General features: G+C 42.1%; 1 protein-coding gene across 1 annotated transcript in view; it reads right to left on the minus strand.

Moving 5' to 3' along the window:
• The window catches only part of WNK1 (WNK lysine deficient protein kinase 1), a 101965-nt gene extending 87719 nt beyond the window's left edge, over window positions 1-14246 (minus strand). The window contains exon 1 of the mRNA XM_074167429.1: window positions 13467-14246. Coding sequence (XP_074023530.1) covers window positions 13467-14246 — 780 coding nt within the window. The remainder of the gene's footprint in view (window positions 1-13466) is intronic.
• Window positions 14247-21805: the final 7559 nt, after the last annotated feature.

The following is a 21805-nucleotide window of genomic DNA, read 5'->3' on the forward strand; positions in this document are numbered from 1 at the left end:
CAATAGAATTGTAAGCATATTTCCATGGATAAGATTGATTTACCAGCTGGAAAATCTAAGTTTCGAAGAAGGCAGCTCCAGCAGTCAAAATTTAGGTGCAGGTTTCAACCATGCAAGAATACCCTATGTATTCTTTTACATAGGGTAGCTGAATACAGACGCAGATACAAAATCTGCTTCATTCCAGAGTGTGGGGGAAGGGAGGATCCTTGTTTTGCCAGATGGCTTATACAGGGACCACAGGAGGATTCAGGAAGGCCAAAGTTAGAAAATAAAGCAAAAAAAAATTACATTGGCAATGACTGATACAGTGTTTTGTTGGGGGGGAGGAATGAGAATACTTCCTGAACAGGTAAGAAGCAAGAACAATTACCATTCCCACACAGGAACAAGAAAAACAAAAGATACCATTTCCCTGCATATTATTGCCAGAGAAGATAAGGACAGAGTCAAAGGGAAAGTGGAAAATAGTTTTCTACATCATCAACCAACTCATTCTTTCCATTCTAAATTCCAGTGCCAACTTCCTCAGATTTCATACTCCTAAGTGATAAAATATACTTAAAACATCACTACGCTTACAGCCTGCTGCTTTTTAACTGCACTCATCCACACCAAACTAGTTAACGTGTATCAGTTGAGTCACTACCTGTTATTTATCAGTGATTTTAGATAAAGCAGTTTCGCTCCTTCAAATTTTACAAGGTTACCCAAACCATCTGGTTTGTTGCAAAAAGTTACCAAGATCAGAAGTTGAGCAACATAAGACTCTTGGATGTGATACAACAGTAGCGTCACACAACACAAGCATACTTTAGAAATTCAGTATTATCTTATAAACTGCCACATTAGAAGCCACAACTGTTTTCTGACAGAGGTCAAACCACTGAAGAACCGTCGTAAAGCAAACCTTCAGTTAAACAATTCAGAATACCAACCAGCAATTTGCAATAATAGTAAATAACATAGCCTACCACAGGAAGAATTTTGGGAATTATTTTGCTGATGTTGAAAATACAGCTAGCTGCTCTAGCACAGTTGATCCTGGCTTACTTCCTTTGATTAGCCTGACCTAATCTCAAGCTATTTCGGCTTTCTTCACACAACTAAACCATTTCTTTGCTTCACCATCTGAGATAATTACTGTTCGCACTAGAGTTAGATTTCATATGTGAAAAAAGGACTACCAGAGCTCCTGCAGATTCTTCTGAATCAGTTTATCAGCAACCTCCAATTCAAAATCCTATCACTTACATGTTATAGAATCTAAGGATGCTTTCTCCCAGATGCTAAGGAATCATGGGATTTTGCAGTACTGGTTTATCAAATAGAAACCATTTATAGTGGGGGTACGTTAGAAGTTTTCCAAAAATCTCTACATTTGGGGCAGCAATACTCTGCAAAGTTTTTCCTCACCCTTGTTCAAATCAACACTTTAAAGCCCTTCATCTGTACATCTCAGAAAACAGATCCAGAAAACCTTCTGAAACAGCTAGTCATCTACCACTAACTAGGCCACAGATGTTGATTTGGGACAGATGTCACTCTAGTTCCAAAAAACCACCTCTTTCAAACACCTAAATTATGGTCACAAAGTTTTACCTTAGAGACAAAATGTGCAGGTTTACAATCTGTTACAAAATACTAAAAAATTCACAACAAATAGCAACAAAATGTTCATCATGACTGGCTGCTGCCCTTACACAGCTCAAAGTCTGAACACAGGCATAAAATGATTTTTCATGTTTGTGTAAAGTTAAACAGCTATTTAATCCACAAGTCTGTAAAAAACTGAGAAACTGAGGTATGTCAACAGTAGGTGGCTTATTCAATAAGGTATCACTAAACTAAGAATACACCAGGAGATATTTTGGCAAAGAGCAGTGAAGAAATCCACAAACTTTAGTACAAGTATTGTATTAATGATACTTTCCTGAACTAGCCACTCATAGCAATGGGAATTTGCAGAATCAATTCATTGTGTTAAATTTGTGTGGTCCTAAAACTTTAAAATTTGTGCCATGTACCTCCTAAGAAACAAGGGTTTTTTGCTATTCCTCACCTTTATCGTCTAAATGCCTTTTCAACTCTTAAAGTTCCTTAGAAGAAACCACTTAAGTCAACAGTAATGACAGATTTAAGAGTCTCCAATGCCAATAAATCAAACTTCAATTCTGCTTAGTTTTGGGATTCACCCAAATTTAAGAAGTAACATTTCATACTGGATAGAAAGAAGAAAAAACATTTTTTTGAACCCTAGTGCCAAGATATAGACAAGACAACCAGCTATTTTTCCTATTTGAAGTGCTATCATACACATGTATAGTCATGTTCAGTTGCACTCATACGCTGTAATTTGTGCTGTATTACTGTTATGGCACTTTTTTTTAAACACTCTCACTGTGTGTACACAGTTCCATGACAAGCCCCATATCCCATTTGATGCATCTATGCAAACACTCTGGGAACTCCAGGGACACACCAACTATAAGAAAAATGACAAATCTCTCAAAAAAGGGAGTGAACAGGCTAAGATATTAAGCTATGTTAGTATAACCTGAAAGTACCAAGTTTTGCTTTATAGGCATACAACCTGAATAAATCAAGAAACTCATTTTGACTGAGTTGTTTTCAAACACCCAGATAGAAGGGACAAATTACAAACTATAGGACCATTCTTAAATAGTTGCATCACAATCTAAAGCAACTGGAAACATTTGTTCTACATAGGAAGAAAAAAATGCAGTCCCTAAACAGGATGTTAACTACTTATATCCGTTCTCTACATGAAATTTACTTCAAGCACAAATGCAGAGTTCCCTGGGATCTTTTCACTTTCTGCAAACACAAGAAGATGACTGCAACTTGAGAGGCCAAAATTCCTTGTTCTTCCTCCTCACATTTCTCACAGTTAGTTGGGGTTGTTTTGTTGCCACAACCATTGCCTACAAGACCAAAAAAGGGAGTCCATAGAAAACACATGCACATTTTCCTACAAGAAACTTGAGTACTAAAGAGAGGTTTTTTATGACAGATCTTCAGGTCCACCATGCACAATCCATTAATGTACTACAGCATTTAAGTCTTCAGCAGCAGCCCGGAGCCTCTTCACTTTTTGGTTTTGCTCCTGAGGGTAAATACCGAACCTCTTAGATATGTTCAGGCTTGTATAATGAGATCAGCAAAAGATACCATGCCATCACCTGAACTGGCTCACAGTTGCCATCAAGAGGCAAAAAAAATTCAAATTCAAGAGCCCTGTGTAATTCCCCCCCCCCTCCGCCAGGTACAGACAACCTGAAATGCATTCTGCTTTTGAGCTACTTGCCTGCAGAAAAAAAGCTCAAGCTGCATGCAAAGGAAGTAGAGAAAACCACAGAAAAAACATTCTAAAACTAAACTCAAAAGTCTTATTTTTGTATGAGACATTTCTGCAGTTTCTCCATTTTCAGTACACTGTTCCTGGCAAACCTAACAACTCACTAAGCCTCAAACCACGACAAATGCAAATAAAACCAAGTCCTCAAAGGCCATTCTACATACTGTCAATCTCTACTTGTCCACATCCGGAGAGGGCAATATTAAAAAAAAAAAAACCAAAAACAACCTTTTCAATCACTTTTCAGACAGTATTTCTTAGTGTAGGATACTTGTCTGAATGGACGGCTTCTCAAGAACTCTCCAATTCAAGTTTAGTCTCATTTATCAATTTTTTTCTTGGGAAGACTCAAAGGCTTTGAGTCCAAATCAGCTGTAGCAAATCAGAGCACATTAAATTAGCATCTTGCTTATATAGATCTACAACTTGCATTTCCCAAACGAAAGTGCACTGTAAGCAGCTGAATAAAGAAAGAGACAAACCAAAAAACAGTTTTATGTTGGAAAAGATCTGTAAGAATAAAAGCCTCACTTAAAAGAAGCAGATTCGAAAACAGACATGGTAACATTTTGCAACATTTAAGCAAAACCTGCTAACAGTTCAGAAACTGCCATTAACAGATGCATATTACATAAGTGTACACAGATTTGCAGATCCTTAAGATAATCAGTCTGGATTGCCGAAGCTTTTAATAGCAATATTTGCGGGTTATTGTTTGTATGTCATTAGTCTTTGCCAGGATAGAAGCAGTCAAAATACATTCAGATTGGGGTCATAAACTCACCAGCAGCAGTCAGCAAAGTAGAAGCAAGCCACAGTGTCACTCTCGGAGAGGAAAATGTCTTAAACTATCACGAGACCGTATTAACTAGCCAAAACCAGATAAAGTGTACATAATTGTTGGTATAAGCTTTACACTATCTTCTGTTTACCTCAGCATTCCTGCATAGCTCTTTCAGATTTACCCCAATTACAGAGAGATCAGTATTCCTATTCTTTTCAAATTCTTCTAAATGGTGGCAATTAACTCTCAATCACTTAAATAAGTTTTTCCCATTTGTAGCTATTTGCTTTCTGCTGCTAGCCCCAAGTCTGCTATCAGAATCCAGTATCTTCAACTACTTATGCAATGAAGTTAGGAACGGCTGAAACCATCCAGATGAAAAAGATGATCCAGAACAGCTAAACAGAAACAATAAAGCTTCTCCCTCATAGAGGGTGTCTAATAAAGCTTATTTTCCACACCATCTGCTGTCCTAAAGCAGAAAAATAGCTGTCCAGTGGATAGCAATTGAAAGTTTCTATCAATGACTGCTTATTAACAGAAGAGGTGATAGGATCCAAACCATTTTGAACTATGGCTCAAAATAAACTATTCCCAACGTAAGTTAACAGAGTTGCCAAAGCTCCCTCTTTGTTTTTATCTTACCGATAACGTGCTAAAAGGAGTCCTGCTAACCACTCATGAAATTAGACGACTTGAAAAGCACCATAGTGATCTTATCCTGAGAACAGATAATCCAGAGAACTGCTGCCCAACCTACTGCCAATAGACGAACCAGATCATTTCAGAATCATACTCTTAGACACACCGAGGACAAAAAGAAATTGGCATCGCCTACATTAAAACACACAGCCTTGGACAAGGCATTAGTTCCAGTGTCATTGACACATCACTTCAAAGCTCAGAGATATTCCAGTTACAAGACAGATGGCCATCAAGTATAAACATATTTTTTGCAGGATTTCTAAATCAAGAATGCAGGTAGCAATCCCAAAGATTCTGCTTAGACCTAAAATAATAAATTCAAGCTTGGTAAGTTTGCCTCCCTGAGTGATTTAGAATGAGTTACCCTTGTAAAAATTCCTTATTGCTTGTGTAGATACTAATATTTAAACAGATTCTGGAAGAGAAAAAACATACCAACACAACTTTATTTTTTGGTTGTTTTTTTTTTTTTTGCAGGCTGCAGTTTCCTTTGCTGAAAAATAAACTAAGAGCGTGTTGAGTTCCTTTTAAGCCATGCGAAGTAACATGTAGTGCTGCTAGGAATTACCCAGGGAAATCTGGAAGTGCTTCAGAACAATCCAGGTATATGCAGCAATGCACCTGTCATCACCAGGTGAAATGTTCAGAATGTTTGAAAACTGAATCAGAACTTCTGGTGACTATATTGTATCCCAATTATTTTACTCTGGCTTATTAGGGAAAAAAAAAAAAAAAAAAAAGACGACGACTTGGCAACAACTGTGATCTTCTTGTAAGGATATCCTTTTTGGTTAAGAGGATAGCATCACATCGCATAGAACATCATTAACACAAAGTTTATCCTTTACTGCATGGAGTTAAGGACTGTTCTGCAGGTTGCTCACTTCTTGTCTCATGGGCACAAGCTCCCCTTTCTCAAAGATGACTTCAAGTGAGCCACCTCTTCGCTTCCCCTGGCTCTCCCAAGGAGAATAATGAGGGCGACCGAAACCACACATTGAGAAGTGCTAGTATGACAATTTCTAAATATGCTGAGAAAGTTGAAAGTAAGGTAGAAAGAAGGATATCTGCAGTATCTTGACCAGAGACATTCAAACATTGTTTCAGTATCATTCTCAAAATCAGCTAGAAGAAAGTCCTGGGGACTGTAAGCAGATTCCACAAAAATACTCGTGAAGCCAGTATAAAAATTTGCGTCTCATTCATTAGGACAAGAATTTTAACACCATATTTGAAAAGATTTTCAGATGCTTCACGTTAGATAAGTCTTCAGTTACTCTGAGAAATCGATTTTCAAGCAGCACTACAAATCTAGCTATTTAGAAAAGGAATTTTTTCAAGTATACTGGAAGAGTGTTTTTCCAGACATGGCGTACACGTCACGAACAAGTTAAAACCATGGAATCGTTATCTAAAGAGTTGAAAACAGTAACTTTCTACCATCTGCTATTAAAAAAAAAAAAAAAAAAAAAACTCCACACATGCTCTGCCAAGTCTTATGCCCAGCTGCAGAAGCACTGCAAACTTGCATTATATTTATTCTTTTTCTTACAGCCCAAATGTTACAGCCATTATGTCTGCATTTCCATTTTTTGTAAGTTAATAACTCTCAAGACTAAGAAAAGCTTGAAAATGTGAACTTAAAGACAAACAGAAAAATACTCTTATTTCAACTTTTATTTCAACTCAACCATGATTTGGAAGAACTAATTAGCAATCTCAAAAAAAAAAAGGTTGCTAATCTTTACAGGAAACGAGAGTTTCTGAAGAGATGCATGACAGGAAGCATCAAGGCTGCCACTGCTTAGTGCAAACTTTGTATGACATGCAGCATGGAGAACCTGGGTGACAGTCAGAGTCGTGCTGTTTAACAAGCTGCTGGTATGAAACAAAAAACCAACGACAAAATAAGAAAAAGAACATGTGGCCTGAAGGGATGTTGCTAACCAAAAGGCACTGAATCTACACTGCACCACGCACTGCATCCATGGAGACTACCACAGATCTATCACTGCTTGTTTTATTTATTACTCTGCTAGACAGCTCTCAAAGGACTCTATAGAGGATGTCTCCAGGGAGTTTTATCAGGTGGGTTTTTTTTTCCTCCCCTTTCAAAGAAAGATTATAGTCCTGATACTTTTCCTTAGCCCTCTAAAGTTTAGTTATGAAGTTCAGCATTTTTATTTTAAACCACAACAGCCCAAAACAAATCTCGTTTAAGAGATTTAATTCTGCAGCTCTCAAACCCACACGAACTGACAAACAAGAACCTGTTTATTTCTATAAGAAATGCTGCATTTTCAGAATGTACTTATCCGATTATATTTATTGCCTTGCAAGCAGTCAGTTACAGATTGAACCACAGCCATCTCCAAAAGTGATATCCCTTTGAGGTAAGATTATTTTCCTAAGTAGAGGTCTCCTAACAGCTGCAGCTCCAGAATGTACTTTAAATCTCCCTTCTCTCTTTCAGGGTCACCTTTGTAAAGTCTGACCACTGTTTATATTTCTGCAGGTAATTAGTCTGGCTCCTTTCCCATGTCATTTATCAAGTTGTCAATTGTATCAATTACAGCACAAACACTCAGGAATATGGCCGGGTTTTGTTCCTTAGCCAAAGGAGAAATTGTCACATCAGAGGTCTGAAGCCAGTAAGTACCAGTAACTTGTTCTACCCCGCAACATGAAAACCAACAGAAAATTTAGACTTTACTGCACAAAACTTAAAGCTCCCTATGCATGGACACTTGAAAATCCTACGTAAACCGCAAGTGTTATCAACTGATGATATTGTTTTACAGATTTTTGCTTTCAATATTTTGGAATCTGTAGAGCTGAGAACAGAGAAAGATCTAATAAGGACAGAATGATGCTCACAGAGATTGTCACATACCTTTATTAATCTACAATTATGTATTTGATCCAGAAGCAGTCATGAACAGGAGGCACAGTGCTGCTGTTATAGTGGCTGTATCCACATATAGTTATGCTCACAGACTAGTAGAGTTATTTTAAACACTGATGTGACGTACAGGGTAGGCATTGGACTCACCATACTGGATTAGACTTGAACTTGATCTGTTTCAGTAGAAGTTTTATAAAACATACTTTAAAATATTCAGAATTAAACCACAGTGAGAGATTTCAAAGCATGTGTATTTTTTTTCAGGACATTGACTATTTCTCCAGAACTAGCAGAATGTAATCATTTTCCAATAGCACTTGACCCACAGATGAATTCCAGGTCCACACTCCTCAGCTTCCTCTCACTGAACTAAGATTTTGATCTCTTTTTCCATTCTGCTTTAATGCAGCTATACGATTGTGCACCAGAGCTAGCATCTTTGCAGTCAGGCCTCCTAGTGAGCAATATGAAACCAGCTTTAAAAAAAAGGCTACAGGATGCCACAGTTATGTGTTACAAGACCTTTTTTGGTTGTCAGACTTTAATGTGCAGCTTCTGAAACGTTCCCAGCTCAGCCAGTCCAGAGAGCAAAGAGATTTTTAAGAATTATACTTTGACTTCAGTAAGTTGATATTTATCATGGTGAGCCTGCAGTGGAGTCTATACTCCAGAGTATAGCAACTACATTCCATTGTTGTCTGCTGAACTAAAAATCAGTATTAAATAAGGCTTTAAGTCCAAGAGACAAAGGCAGGTATCGTTAAGTCTAATCTCAAGTGTCACTGGAAGTGAAGATATGCATCATATCCAAGCAACTTCCTGTATTGTAAGTTTTAAGTTAACTTCTATACATTGTTACACTCAGAAAAAAATCTGACATATGGAAATATTATTTAGCACCTCACTACTTCCTGTAATAAAGTGACAACCAGTTGCATTATCAGTTCTACCAGAGTGCACTACAGAATCTCATGGTTCACATTAGGTTAAAGCATTATATTTGTACTCAACTGTTTTTTCATTGCTGCTGCCTGTATAAAGAAAAAAATCCATTTGTAAGTTGGAGTATTTGTACACTACACTTGGTCTACAGTTAATGGTCTGCAACAGAGTGGCATAGGTGTAACCTGGACTAGTGTATTAGGTCAGAAGATTTATAAGGTAAAGGTAGCAAATTCACGTTCAGCTTCCCCTTAAAGTAGTAACAAGTACAACATACTCTTCTTGCACCACTTTCACCTCTCAAACTCATTTCATACCCCTAGAAGCTCCATCTCAGAGACAAACTTCAGCCTCCTCTTCCCCTTCAGCAGCTCACATGTTAAGCACAATAACCTGACTAACACTGCACTGATGCCAGAGTAAGAATGACCAAGTGACACACCAGCAAGAAGATGCATTCGTGGACTGGAACTGCTGACCAACCAACCTGCCCTTTCTGTCAAAGAAATATAAAGGACAGGAGTGATTTAGCACATACTGGACAAGCAGTACAGTTCTCCAATGCACACACCCTACCAGGAATCCGAATCAACTAATGTAAATATCTTTCTAATAACAGCTTCTAAATCATGCTTCCTTTAAAAGATGACACTGTCGAAATGAAAGGAGGTAAGTCTTCACATGCCAACAATACACAGCTCAAAAGAGAGCCCAATTTACCTTCCATATCATCAAGTGCACTTTTGTATTTGAAAAGTTACTAATTTGAATGACAGAACACAAAGCAGTAATTGTAGACACTAGACTTTGCAGTCCAGCAAGTGACAGCACCACCCTGTATTGTTCTGTAAACCAGAAGTTAAATGACAGTCTTGATTTAAAACCAACTCAAACTGAAACAGGGACTCAAGAGGATGACACATTACCCCTAAAATTTGACTTTTACAGTCAACTCTGTGAGTCTTGCTACCTTTGGCATAAGAGTATTACTTCACACAGATAAACTTAATGCAACAGGAAAAGGCATCACATATTAGCCACAATGTTACCTGAACTGTACAGAGGTGACAAAAGACTCACTGTTCAGAAATGTAATTCAAAAGACTAACAAGTAACATGATTGTACAGGAGGAATTACTTTAAATTAAAATAGAAAACAGCAGCAGTAACCACTTTTTCCAAATCCTACCTATTTAAAGACCATTAAAGCAGTAACCCTAACTACTACTTCACTTAATTTATGAGATGTGCTAATGACAACAGTAGGAGGCACACTTGGCTGAGACTAACTAGAGTTGGGATGAATACATACAATGGGAATAAAAGTATTTGAAGGCTAACACTACATGAACAATTTCCTTGCAGTAACTGAAGCTGAGGACTGGCCCTAAGCAGTTGCTGCTGAGCTCTTCACAACTCCACTATGCTCACGACAGGGCAGATATTTCACACTTAAATACCTGCATCCAATATTTAAACTAGGTTCAGTTACAATTCGCTTCTTATAGACAGGCCGCAAAGTAAACTAGGATAGACTACCAGTCACACCTTTGTTGGGATTTTGTTACACATCTATAAACAACTTTGAAATAGTCAATTCCTTCAAATCAAATCTTCTCATCTTCCACAGATTAAGAAAAAACAGAGTCTTGGCCAGGAACTCCCTTGCTGGAGATACTAACACCACCATTAGGTCACCCACAGACTATCAGCTTTTTCTCCTATTTCCTCCACAGTTCAGTACATTGAGCGTAAGGGGCATTACAACACACTTCTTCAAGCGCTTTTTAAGGATGTGGACCAGTATTCTCCACAGTATCATCAGCAACTTGGGAACCCAAGCTGCATTTGATAAACAGCACTCAAACTCCCTTTGAAAGGAAGCAAATTGATATTCTCAGATTTTACACTTTATTGTTACAGAGTATATACTTAAAAATTAGGTACGGTTGTATTATTCAACATTAAGTAGTCATTCTGCCAGAGACCACCACAAAGTCTTCTGTGCTATCCTTCATTCACAGGATTCCTACAACAGAATTTGCTCCAATATTTAAATGCCATCCTTTAACTGAGATGAAAGCGGATGACATCTTGCTTCCATCCAAACAGCAGAGATTTTAAGAAACTGAAGAATGAGGTATGCTAGAAAAGCCTGAAAAGAAAATACACCCAAAGACTCTGCAAAAGTACAAAGTATTCTCGCCCCGTTCTGTTACACATCTTTCAATCAAGAACTGTGATACGTCTTTATCAACTTTGGACAAGCCAGCAGAGGAACAACTTAGTCTGCACAATCAGACTAAGCAGCCTCGTTCCGGCAGCACTACAGCAACCCTGTTGAGAAGACCCTAGGAGAGGCTGGACACCTAGGATGCCTACACTCACGAGCATGCATATAGAGAAGAAAAGCTCTTCTATTGCTAAGGAACATTATTTCAAGACAATTAAAGTAATCAGTTAGTTATAGTTGGTGTAATATAGCATGGAAGAAAAATAATTCACATTTCTCTAATAAAATAATTATGCATCCTCAAACCATGGCATTCTGGAAAATCAATGACACCTAAGTTTCAGTCCATCTTTGTGAATCCAGATTGTATTTTGATACATATCATGTGTAATGAATATCACTAACCTGTCAAGAACTACGTTTTCCTAGATAAAGAAGAGGATGTACCCATCATACCAACAAATACCAAGCTCCTCCTTTTATTTCTAGATGCAAACAATAAAACAGGACTTAATCTTAAAATATTTTACTAACTGTAGAATCTAGCTCCTCTAGTAAATATTAACAGCTATAAAATGTATATCCTTGTTTCAAACTTATCATTTTGTGCATATCCAGCCTCCTGAAGAGAGAAAAGCTACAGCCTTCAGAATAATTTAACCCACAAGGCACTCCTGTAACGTAGTTAACCACCAAGCAAGACATCAAATATTTCCCCCTTACAAATATTTTCATTCATGCTTTTTGCAATCTGTCATTTGAGATACTACTCATTAAATTCTTCAATCAATCGAAAGCTCAGCAACATGTCCTTTATAAATGAGCTTCTTTATTAAATTACTTCAAAGAAGGTGCTTCTTTAGACAGTTTGTCCACGTGGTACTAATGATGATTAAGACACTTCAACAGACACAATGTTAGTGAAAAGTGACTGATGCCAAGCTGACATGAGTTTCTGATCAGTAGCTAAAGCGTGAAGATTAAAACAAATTTCAAGGATTAAAATCAAGGAACTCCAAAATTGTAAAGATTAAAATTTCAAATAGAAGTCATATAATTTTGGTGGATTATTACTCTCCTCTCAATTCAAACTGCATGTGAAAAGCTTACACAGAGCCCAACACTGGATCATTTCACTTCTTGGAATTTAAAATTAATGCTCAAAAGACCACCACAGTATGCGCATAGCTAGCGTGGAGGAGTGGAGCATGCGTAAGGGTCACAAAGAAAACTGGAAGCTTACTTCCACAGTCAGTAAGTGTAGAATAATGGCAATAGCACAATCAATCAAGATACTAGCAGAATGCTTGAGTAATCATCCAAAAGCAAAGATGAATACAAATACAGAGATCTCTTCATAAATTCTCTCAGTTTGACTGGAATAGATATAAAATTGCTTTTGAGGGGAAGAAAGTTTTGGTACAGTCACTGCAATCAATCATTTGTGAGTAGCTAACTGCTTAAAAACCCCTCAGACTTCTGGAATTTTGACCCAATACTCTTTTGTCTGCCCTAAATGGAATGGGATCACACACAACAATAAAGCCGTACTACATGAACCCCTCTATATAACACACCGAAACCCAACACTAAGAAGCAAGCACTATGCTTTTAATTTAATGCTGAGGCTTCAAAAACAAACTAGTACACCAGGAATTTGTTCCTGGTACTCCAAGCTCTTCCCACTTTTAAGGCTGTTGCACAGCAACCCGTGTCTTGGTTATACAAGCTCTGACTCGCATAGAACTAAAGGTGTTCTTGCCATCATTAGACTGGGCTTCTAGAGAACTCTACCTCTGCTCAGTCCAGAAACTTGGTAGTGTCTTAATCCGGTTCAATCCACCAGACATTTGGAAAGGCTAAACTTCATGGTTTTTTTTTTTAAAGCTTCAGATAGGCGATAATTACTTTCTTCCTTTCCTTATGCCTGTTATGAAGTGTGAAACCTAGGACTTAGAATGAAAAAAAAAAAAAAAAGCTTTGCAAAACTAAACAATGTGATGCACTACATGACTGTGTATATTCTAGGCTTACCACCTACAAGAATCTACCACCACAAACATATGAAGTGTCTGTGAAATTAACATTTTACTATTTTTTTCCTAAGAAAAACACCTAAACAAATTTTGAAAAATTAAGGCTAACTCAGTTGACATTCACTTACTTGTACACAGCTTCAGGGAGTCTGAGTGAAAAAGTGTATTTTTACAATCCTCCAAGCTACCTTTTGGAGACGTAAAATGCAAGACACTATAACAAACAGAACTGTAGTGCATTTTCTGATGATAAGGCTGAAAAATTATTCAGAGAGCAGGGTATTTAAAAGAATTAAAAGGCAAACTGACTCCAAGGAAAGGCTGCACCCTTCTTCCAAAGCAGTGCCTCAGGTAAGGTCTGCAGTTCCTTGTCTGAATAAAGCAGACCTTGAGTTGATAGATTTTTACCTCCTTCAAGCACACAGCCTAGCACCTGGGAGAGTGACTGTGCTTTGGTAATTCACAATTTTTATTTATTTTACCTGCAGCTCGCACCAGGCGACTTCCACAGTGGTATCCGTATCCAGTCCTTTATACACAGTTTTGAAAGAGCCTCTTCCAATTTCGATGTCAAACTTCAGGAAGCGGCCATCTGGGGAGATGCCCACTGCCTTAGTCTCAAGCTCTTCGATGTCCTCCTGCTGTGTTCTCCGCTCCTCAAATTCCCGGCTGGCGGCTGACGCGCTGCCAGCTGCACTGGTGGGGGGTAGCGCAGTTGCCTCGTCCTCCTCCTCCTTGGGCAGCAACGGGGCGGCATCCTTCGGGGCAGAGGGCTCCTGAGCAGACTGTCCTTCGAGGGGAAGCGGGGCAGGCGGCGGCGGCTGCTGCAGCAGCGAGGGGGCCTGGGCGGTGGTGAGAGCGATGCAAGAAGTCCGGCTGGCACACTCAGGAGGAGAGACCAAGGGAGCGGCGCTGCCTCCCGAGACAGGGGCCGAGGGCGCTGCGGGCTGCAAACTGGGTAGCTCCAAGGCCGTAGCGTTGGAGTCGCAGATCACGCTACGGCGGAAGAAGCGGTGCTCGGTGGCTGCCGCCCCTCGGCTGTCCTTGTCCATGGTGTGGCGGCGGCGTCGGTACTCCTCACTACGGCCTCCGCTCCCGGCTCCGCCGCCTGCTGCACCGGCTCCGGAGGCTCCGTGGTCGGCGGCGGCTCCCAGCTTCTCCCCGATGGAGCTGTCCGAGCTGGAACCGTTCTTAGGAGGCGGCGGCGGGGGAGCCAGGAAGCGGGGAGCCGGGGTGCCGCTGTCTGCGGCGCCCCCCGACATCGTGCCCCGGGGGAGCGCTGCTAGGGCGAGGCGGCGGCGGGGATGGGGCGGGGGGGAGGCGAGGGAAGGGGCCGGTCACTGAGCGGGGAGCGCGCCTGTCCGCGGCTGCCGTTGCAGCTGCAACAGAGGAGGGTCCCAAGGGCTCCTTACGGCGGAGCTGGGAGGCGGCTGCTGGGGAGGCTGGGCCGGCGGGGTGGATCCCCGGTCAGTGTCTGCATCCATCCTGCAGCGGGGAGCCGGGCAGCGGGGCCGACATGGAGCACCAGGACCGGAGAGACGGGGGGCACGGGGATGGTCGGGGGGGAGAGGGGAGGGAAAAACCCAAGCACCGGGCCCGGGCGGGGCGGGAAGCGCCCCGAGGCAGGCCCCCGACCGGGGGAGAAGCCGGTGCCTCGCCCGGCTGCCTTAAGGCGAGGGGAGCGCGGTGCGATTATTCGCCGGCGATAGAGAGAAAGCGGGGCCGGTCCGGGCGCCCCCCGGAGCGAGGGCCTGCGGGGACGGGATGGGAGCGAAAGGGGCCGGGAGACGAGACAGGGAGAGGGGGACCAGGCCCCGCACGCCGTCCGCGGAGGAAGCTGCCGCGCTCAGTCACTCGCACCGAGCGGGAGCTGGGGGGAGGAGGCCTGGGCAGGCCTAGCGCCCTCACCCCTCAGCGAGGGGGCAGGGAAAGGGGGACGCGGGGGCTCAGCCCCGCCTCACAGGGGCGCCCATAGCGGCCGCGGCCTCCACCTCCCCGGCAGGCAGCCACCGCCCGCGCGCGGCCGGCCGGGCCGCGCTCCCTCCAACAGCGGCCGCCGCCGCCGCCTCGCACGGAGCCGGAAACCCTCCTCCTGCCCCCCGCCCCGCAGCCGCTCCTCACCGCGGGCCGCCAACCGCCGCAGCTGCCGCCGCAGGTGAGCCGAGTCCGAATGGGCGCCCCGCGCCGCGGCGGGGAGGAGGGAGCTGGAGGCGCCGCGGCCGTCCCGGGGACGCCTCGGCGCTAAATGGCGACGGGAGCCCCAAACCGACACACAGGGAGGGAAGGGGGGGCTGGGCGGGGAGGGGCGGGGAGGGCCCGCGCCGCCGGCCACGCCCCCTTCCGCGCCCGCCCTGCGCACGCGCGCCCGCCCGCGCCGGGGAAGCGGGTAGCCCCCTCCCGCCGTGAGAGGTGGCAGCTCCCGTCGTGCACAGCGCTGCGCGCGGAGCATCATGGGAGTTGTAGTTTCCGTCGGCGGGCCTCCCTCTCCCCGGGAAGGAAGGCTTCTGTGGCTTCCCCTCAGGGAAGGAAGGGTGGAGGCTCCCGGCTTGGCCAGGGGATCGATGTGGTGTGGGGGGAAGAGATGCTGCCTCCCCAAGTCCTGCTCTTGCCAAACCGGGGCAATGCAACCGCCTCCTCCTCTGCCCGGCCCTCAGGGTGGTCTGGGCCCCAGGGGGAGCGGCAGGCACCGAGTCGGCTCCCGTTGCTTGTTTCTTCAAGTCCTACGTTACACCTACTTAATACGTTAAGAATGTAACTTCGTCTTTTCAAACAGTCTTTAAAATTCTTTAGAATTGTGGACAATGATAACTCCCCATACGTCAGTGCTGTACGACCAAGTCAGGGTTTGGGTTTTTCCACAGTTTAGGTCGTTTAAAGCAGCATTAATTGGCCAAGCAACTTAAAACACAAATAACTTCCGTGTAAATGCATCCTCTCCATTATTTAAAAAAAAAAAAAATGCTGGATTTGCAGCCTTTTGCCCTGAAAATGATGGTTATCCCATGGACATCTGAGTCGTGACTGCGGCCGGGGCAGTTGGATCGAGGCCGGGGGAGCAGCCAGAGCCCATGCGAACGCTGACACAAATCGGGAACTTTCAGGTTAACAAAGCATTGGCACACACGAGTCATCAAGTTTATTTATATCGTGTTCCTCTTTTGTGTTAATAAACCAAAACCAAGCACTTTCCTTCTTACGAGAGCAGTCTTTTGAAGTCAATAGGAATGTACTGAAGGAGGAGCAAATGATTTGGTACCATGCCTTTCAGGCAACTACAAATCAAAAATTATGTTAAGGGAAAAAAAAAAAGGGGGGGGGGGGGAATTTCCCTGTGTAAATGGTATGTTCCCAACAAACACACTGGCATTTCAAATACTTTTTTTTTTAAAGTCACTTTTAAACCAGCGGTTTAGAGGAAGTTGTGCGTTGCTGATGTGAGGCCTTAACTTCTTCTGCACAACATAACACCAATGGCCCTTCCAGACCTCCACGGCCGCCAACCACAAAAATCCCAATCCGAGCAGTTCCTCACACATAAAATTTAATACCACAAGGTAATTGGAATACCACTGCGTTCTTTTGTAGTTTGTAAAAATAAACAAAATGATAATACAGTCTTCACAAAGAGGACAAAACATACTTGACTGTACAACTCTTCAGTAAAGACTTCTGCATGGCTTAAGCCTCCTAGAGCTTGCCTTCGCTGCAAAAGTTAGTATAATTGTTAGTGTGCCACTTGAACTGTGTTGGCACAGAAGTAGAACTTTCCAAAAACAATGCTGAGCTAAATGGGGTCATTTTATTAGCAGCAAAGTGTGACTGGACCAAGACTGATTAACTCCTAACTCAATCTGCCACATCTCCACAGCAGTGCCAGGTCCAACAGCACCAGCAATTGACCATCAATGTCTGTAATACCAAGCAGGCTTCAGCTTCACTCAACACCTGGCTACAGGTATTTGTGCATCTCTAGATACCAGAATGAAGATTCATTTGTCATATCAGCAGGCATATCCATGCTAGCTTTATACTGCTAAGAGTAGTAGTACATAGTACCAGAGCTCCAGCAAGGGCTGGCAACCAAGGCCCCATTACCTACCCTGGTCTGTGCCACTCCACCTCCACTGCTGTTGTTGCCTTCTGGAGGTCCATTAAAGCAGAGGTTTTCTTTCTTCCAATACCTGCTGCATTTTTACTAACCCTTTGGACAGGATAAGTATGAGTACATAGCAAACCTTACTCCAGCTTGATGCCTGTTGTAACTTCATGAGCCTATACCCAAAATAATACAGTGATAAATCATTCCTTGTGGTGTAAGCCTACAGAGCAGTTAGGTGAATTCCACTTGCATCATCAGTAGGTTTTGGCAGGCAGCTCCCAGGTCTGCACCCAGCCACGTACCATATGATCTGCTGCAAAAGGTAGATGGGCTGCAGCTGGGGAACCACCACCCTGTGGTCTACACATGTGGTTTAAATGAAACATTGCGTGTAGCCCCTCTCTTACTCAAGTGCCTTTCACCATTGTTCTTAAATATATTTTCCCCTAGTTAATTAAGCAAAAGCTTTGCAAAGGAGACCTGCAACCCCGCAGTTCATAGCCACAGGGGGCCTGAGGCAATCTTCTACTAAAAAATTGTGGTAATTATGTAAAAAAGCACCTCCCCGGTGTCTGATCCAGCACATTCCTTAGTACTCTTGAAATTCAAGAAGGTTAGTCCTCTCAGCCCAATGTGTTCAGTGAGAGGTCCCTAACACCTACCTCTTCTCACTGGCTCCTCTTCTGGGCAGAGATAGGTATAGCAGTTATCTCAGCGGGAAATAAAGACCTGAGCAGCTGACCTGGAGGTGGGAATGATGGATTTTGTCTTCTTTGGCTCTGAAAAATGAAGTGGAATGATATTGGCAATTATATTTTATGTGGGTGTTGTTTTAATTTTGTCATTCTAAAAAAAGACGAATGTAATAAAGAGTGTGGGCTTGCTTTCCCTTCAATTTTATTTCTTTTAATCTGTAAAACTGTGTTTAGGCTAAATGGAAAATTTCAGTATTGCAGCAAGATTTAATAAAGCGTTAAAGTAAATTCTATATGTATTCTATGTTTAGAAACAAGTAATTAAAATAGTTTCGGTGCCGGTGTTCCTCAGCCAATTAAAAATATTTCTTTCACCCGTTGCTGTAAGAAAAATCCACAGAAATAAGGAGCCTGACTATACTTGAGAAATTACAGGCAAAGCGACTTAAATGATCTTTTGATTAAATCCAAAGGGCTGACACTTGACATAGTAAAAATATCCTCCTTCCGTCAAGCCTCTTTTAGTTACAGTCATCTTGCTTGGAACAATAATAGTTTAAAAAATTACTCTGAATGAAGTGTGATTTTTGAAGTTGACTGAATCAGAAACTTTTTTTCTGTTTTGCTTTCTTCAGTGAAATTTCATTCATTGTTGGCATTCGCGACCTGCCCGTGTGACAAAGTATTAATGTGAAACAGCTATTCTCTATTTTCTCTTATGCAATACATTATGCAATACAGAAGGCTATGCCATAATTTTGATGCATGTGATTTTATTCCACAACCTAAGTGCTTTTCAAAGCAAACTGTTCATCTCAGTTTTATTGCATATTACCAGGTTGCAGCTACAATGCCATGTAACAGCACTGACAATCCGAATTTTTCTACCAGTTTCTTCTTTTGCCTTGTCATTTCTTGAATCTAGGCTTCTGCCAGTGTTCACTTTTGTTTATTAATGCTGTTAGTTAGTGAAACAAAGTGTTTCAAGATTGCATGCTTGAGAGATGAGAGTATTTAACTTTCCAGATAATTCTGTTTTGCTTTGGTTTTCCCCCCAGCAAATCAAATTTAATTGGAAAGTTGTTCTAAAACCTTACATTTCTTTTATTCTTTTATCTTTAGTGAGGTTTTGTACTTGCAAGTAGCTCTGGAGGACAGGTCAATTATGAAATTGTTGTAAACGTCTCTAGGATCTATGGCTTCAGACTCTAGTAGGTGATCCATCAGATGGTGCTGGACGGTGAGTCCTGCCAAAACCTCTGACTGTGGGTAGTCTTTTCAGAAGCAGGGACCATGGGAATTGGAAAAGAGCAAGAACTACAAGTCTGACAGGGCTCAAAATTAAACATCCCTCTTTGTTCTCTCCTAGCTTCCAGAGTCTGCTAGTTCTGCAGGAAGACAGATCCACACCATGTCCAAGACACCCGAGCAAAGTATGAGCTCTAACTAAAGGACTAGTGAAAGAGGCAGCCAGTCTGTAAAAGACCGAATTCAGAGATGATGAATTTATGTGACATTTCTCATTTATTGCTTGAGAAAATGTCAACAACCTTGCACCATAAAACTGGAGCGCAGCATGTGCTTCTTCATCAGATTGAAACCTACGTTTCCCTTTCACCCACCCGTCCACCCCCATCCTAGCTACTAGAATAGAATGCATAACTTTTTCTTTCCTTTCTTTCACCATTCTCTTGATCTACATTAACAAATGTATTCTATCCCCATAAAAGTAAACCCATGAGAGAACCACTAGAAGGATATATATCACTGGTTTGTTCCCTGTGTTTTTTAATGCCCATAGTACAATTTTCAGTTATATTAGTAACCATTTTTAGTCTAGAGCTCATTGTAGGCTGTGCTGCTGGCTCCCTGTTGTTTGTATCTAATTAACTATTGTAGTTATTATTAGCATATCTATTTATCTATGTACATTCTTCAAACATAATCCATTCAGATAAAGTCAAACAACAGGAACATGATAAAAGGACATTTAGAATAACTCAAACACTGAATTATATCAGAGATGAGACTCAGTTATTGTTCATGCAGTGTTTCAAACTGTGTCAAGCTCTAATGGCAGGTGCTGTGGCCAAATTCAATGTTACCTCTATTGGGGGCAGAGGAAAAACATTGCTCACTTCATTCTTTGTGTCATCTTCATGGCTATTCTTGCAACGTTTCTTTACACAACAAGTTTGTGAAGTCTAACAGTGAGTCTAACTAAGTATTGTGGAAGCATAGATATTTGCTGAAATCAGCATTGTGTTCTTCCTTTTTCGGTGTCTTTAGTCATTGCTTAGGATGTCTCATCTTTTTTCTGTCTAAGGCTTTAGGGAATTCTGCGCTTCACAGCAGTGTCATAACACTTCTAAAGCAAGCACAGAAGCAGGGGCACTGCTTTAATGAAGAGGAGCTGTTTGATGAAGGTGGGTGGAGGGAAGTGTGAAAAAGATGGTGATGCTGTGTTTGCGACTGAATCTGTTAGTGATGCTGTGCAGCAGTCGGCCTGCCCTGCTTGCTCTTCATCGCTCACAAGCTGATGAAAATCAATCACTCTCACAGCAGGTCCAGTCCTGCTCCTCTCTACATCAAAGTACAAAAATAAAATGCTACTCGCTTCAGTCAAAGCAGGAGCAGGCTTATAGTCCAGCATAAAGATCTTCCTCATGTCCTCCAAAAGCACACTCTGGGCCAGATGCAAAGGTTAGTCTGTGTCGTTTATCCCAGCTCCAGTACTGGAAGGTGCTTGTCATTTCTGAAAGGTGTTGAACATTCCTGAAGGATAATGAGTGTTCTCCACAGCCACTGACAGCAGGGAAAGCGAGAGCACTCATCCCCTCACGGCGGGGCGCAACACCTTGCAGAATCGAGCCCCTAATAAGGCAAGAGTCCCAAAGGAAAAAGGAACATGTGATCATTTGGCCGAAGGGAGTGATATAAATCTGGAGTAACCTCTTCGGATCACTTGCAAAATACTTCAGAGTGATTGGCATGTTGGGCATGTTACAGAGCTGTCCGCTTGTGGACCCAGTCAGCTGGCTCTTCTGGCAGCCTGTGGGGACCAGGAGCGAAGGCACAAAGTGGAAATATAACACATTCTGGCAATCCGCAGCTGATACATGGCCTGCCGTACTGGTTGGTCAGTAGTGAAAGTGTTTATTGATGATACAAGCATGCTGGTATTAAAAGTGACTTAAAACAAAGCTCCTTACCTGAATGACCTCTGCTACACGTGTGCAAAATTTTCACACTCATGTAGTTTCAGTGGTGTAATTACAGTCTAATGAAAAAATAACCAGTGTAAACAAGCTCTTGCGGACCATTGCCAGATGACACGGGTCAGAGCAGCTCTCATGTTGCTCAAATCTGTGTCCAAGGCTAGGCAGAGAATCAGGGAGCTGTAGCTGCCTCACAGATAGCACTAGATCTTTTGCTGCACTTGATCTTAAGTTAAATGCTCCAGGGAATCTACTTCATGGTTATCAGAGATCTCGGGAGGCTGATGAATGTCTTAAAGATCCAGGTGAGAAGGGAGAACAGATCTGTGTGGATTTGAAAACTAATAAAAACTAGAAAAGGTCTCAGTTTGCTTTATATCCATGTGATACTACCTAAACGCAAACAACCCTGATAGGACTGTCACAAATTGCTGATGACTAACTATCGCAAAACACCAGCCTCTCCAAACTAATGAGGTACACAGGAACTCATCAAGTAGCCTCAAATAAAGCAGAATGGAAGTTCATAGTTCAACCATCTTTGAGATGGGACAGAAATAATTCTAGAAGCATTTAGAAGCATTTGGATGGGGCTTTGAGTAATCTAGTCTTGTGAAAAGCATCCCCTCTAACTATTCTGTTTCTATGATTCACATATATATATATGATACTTCTGTTTTAATGTCTTTGAGAAACTGCTTGCCCAATTCATCTGCCTCTGATAACAACACAGTGGTTCTGCTGTTTCAGCCCTGAAATGCCAGTCTTTAAAAATATTTTTGTTGCATGTTCTTGTTCTCTGAAAACAA

The sequence above is a fragment of the Numenius arquata genome, chromosome 2, assembly GCF_964106895.1.
Source record: "Numenius arquata chromosome 2, bNumArq3.hap1.1, whole genome shotgun sequence".
In the NCBI taxonomy this organism is placed as follows: Eukaryota; Metazoa; Chordata; class Aves; order Charadriiformes; family Scolopacidae; genus Numenius; species Numenius arquata.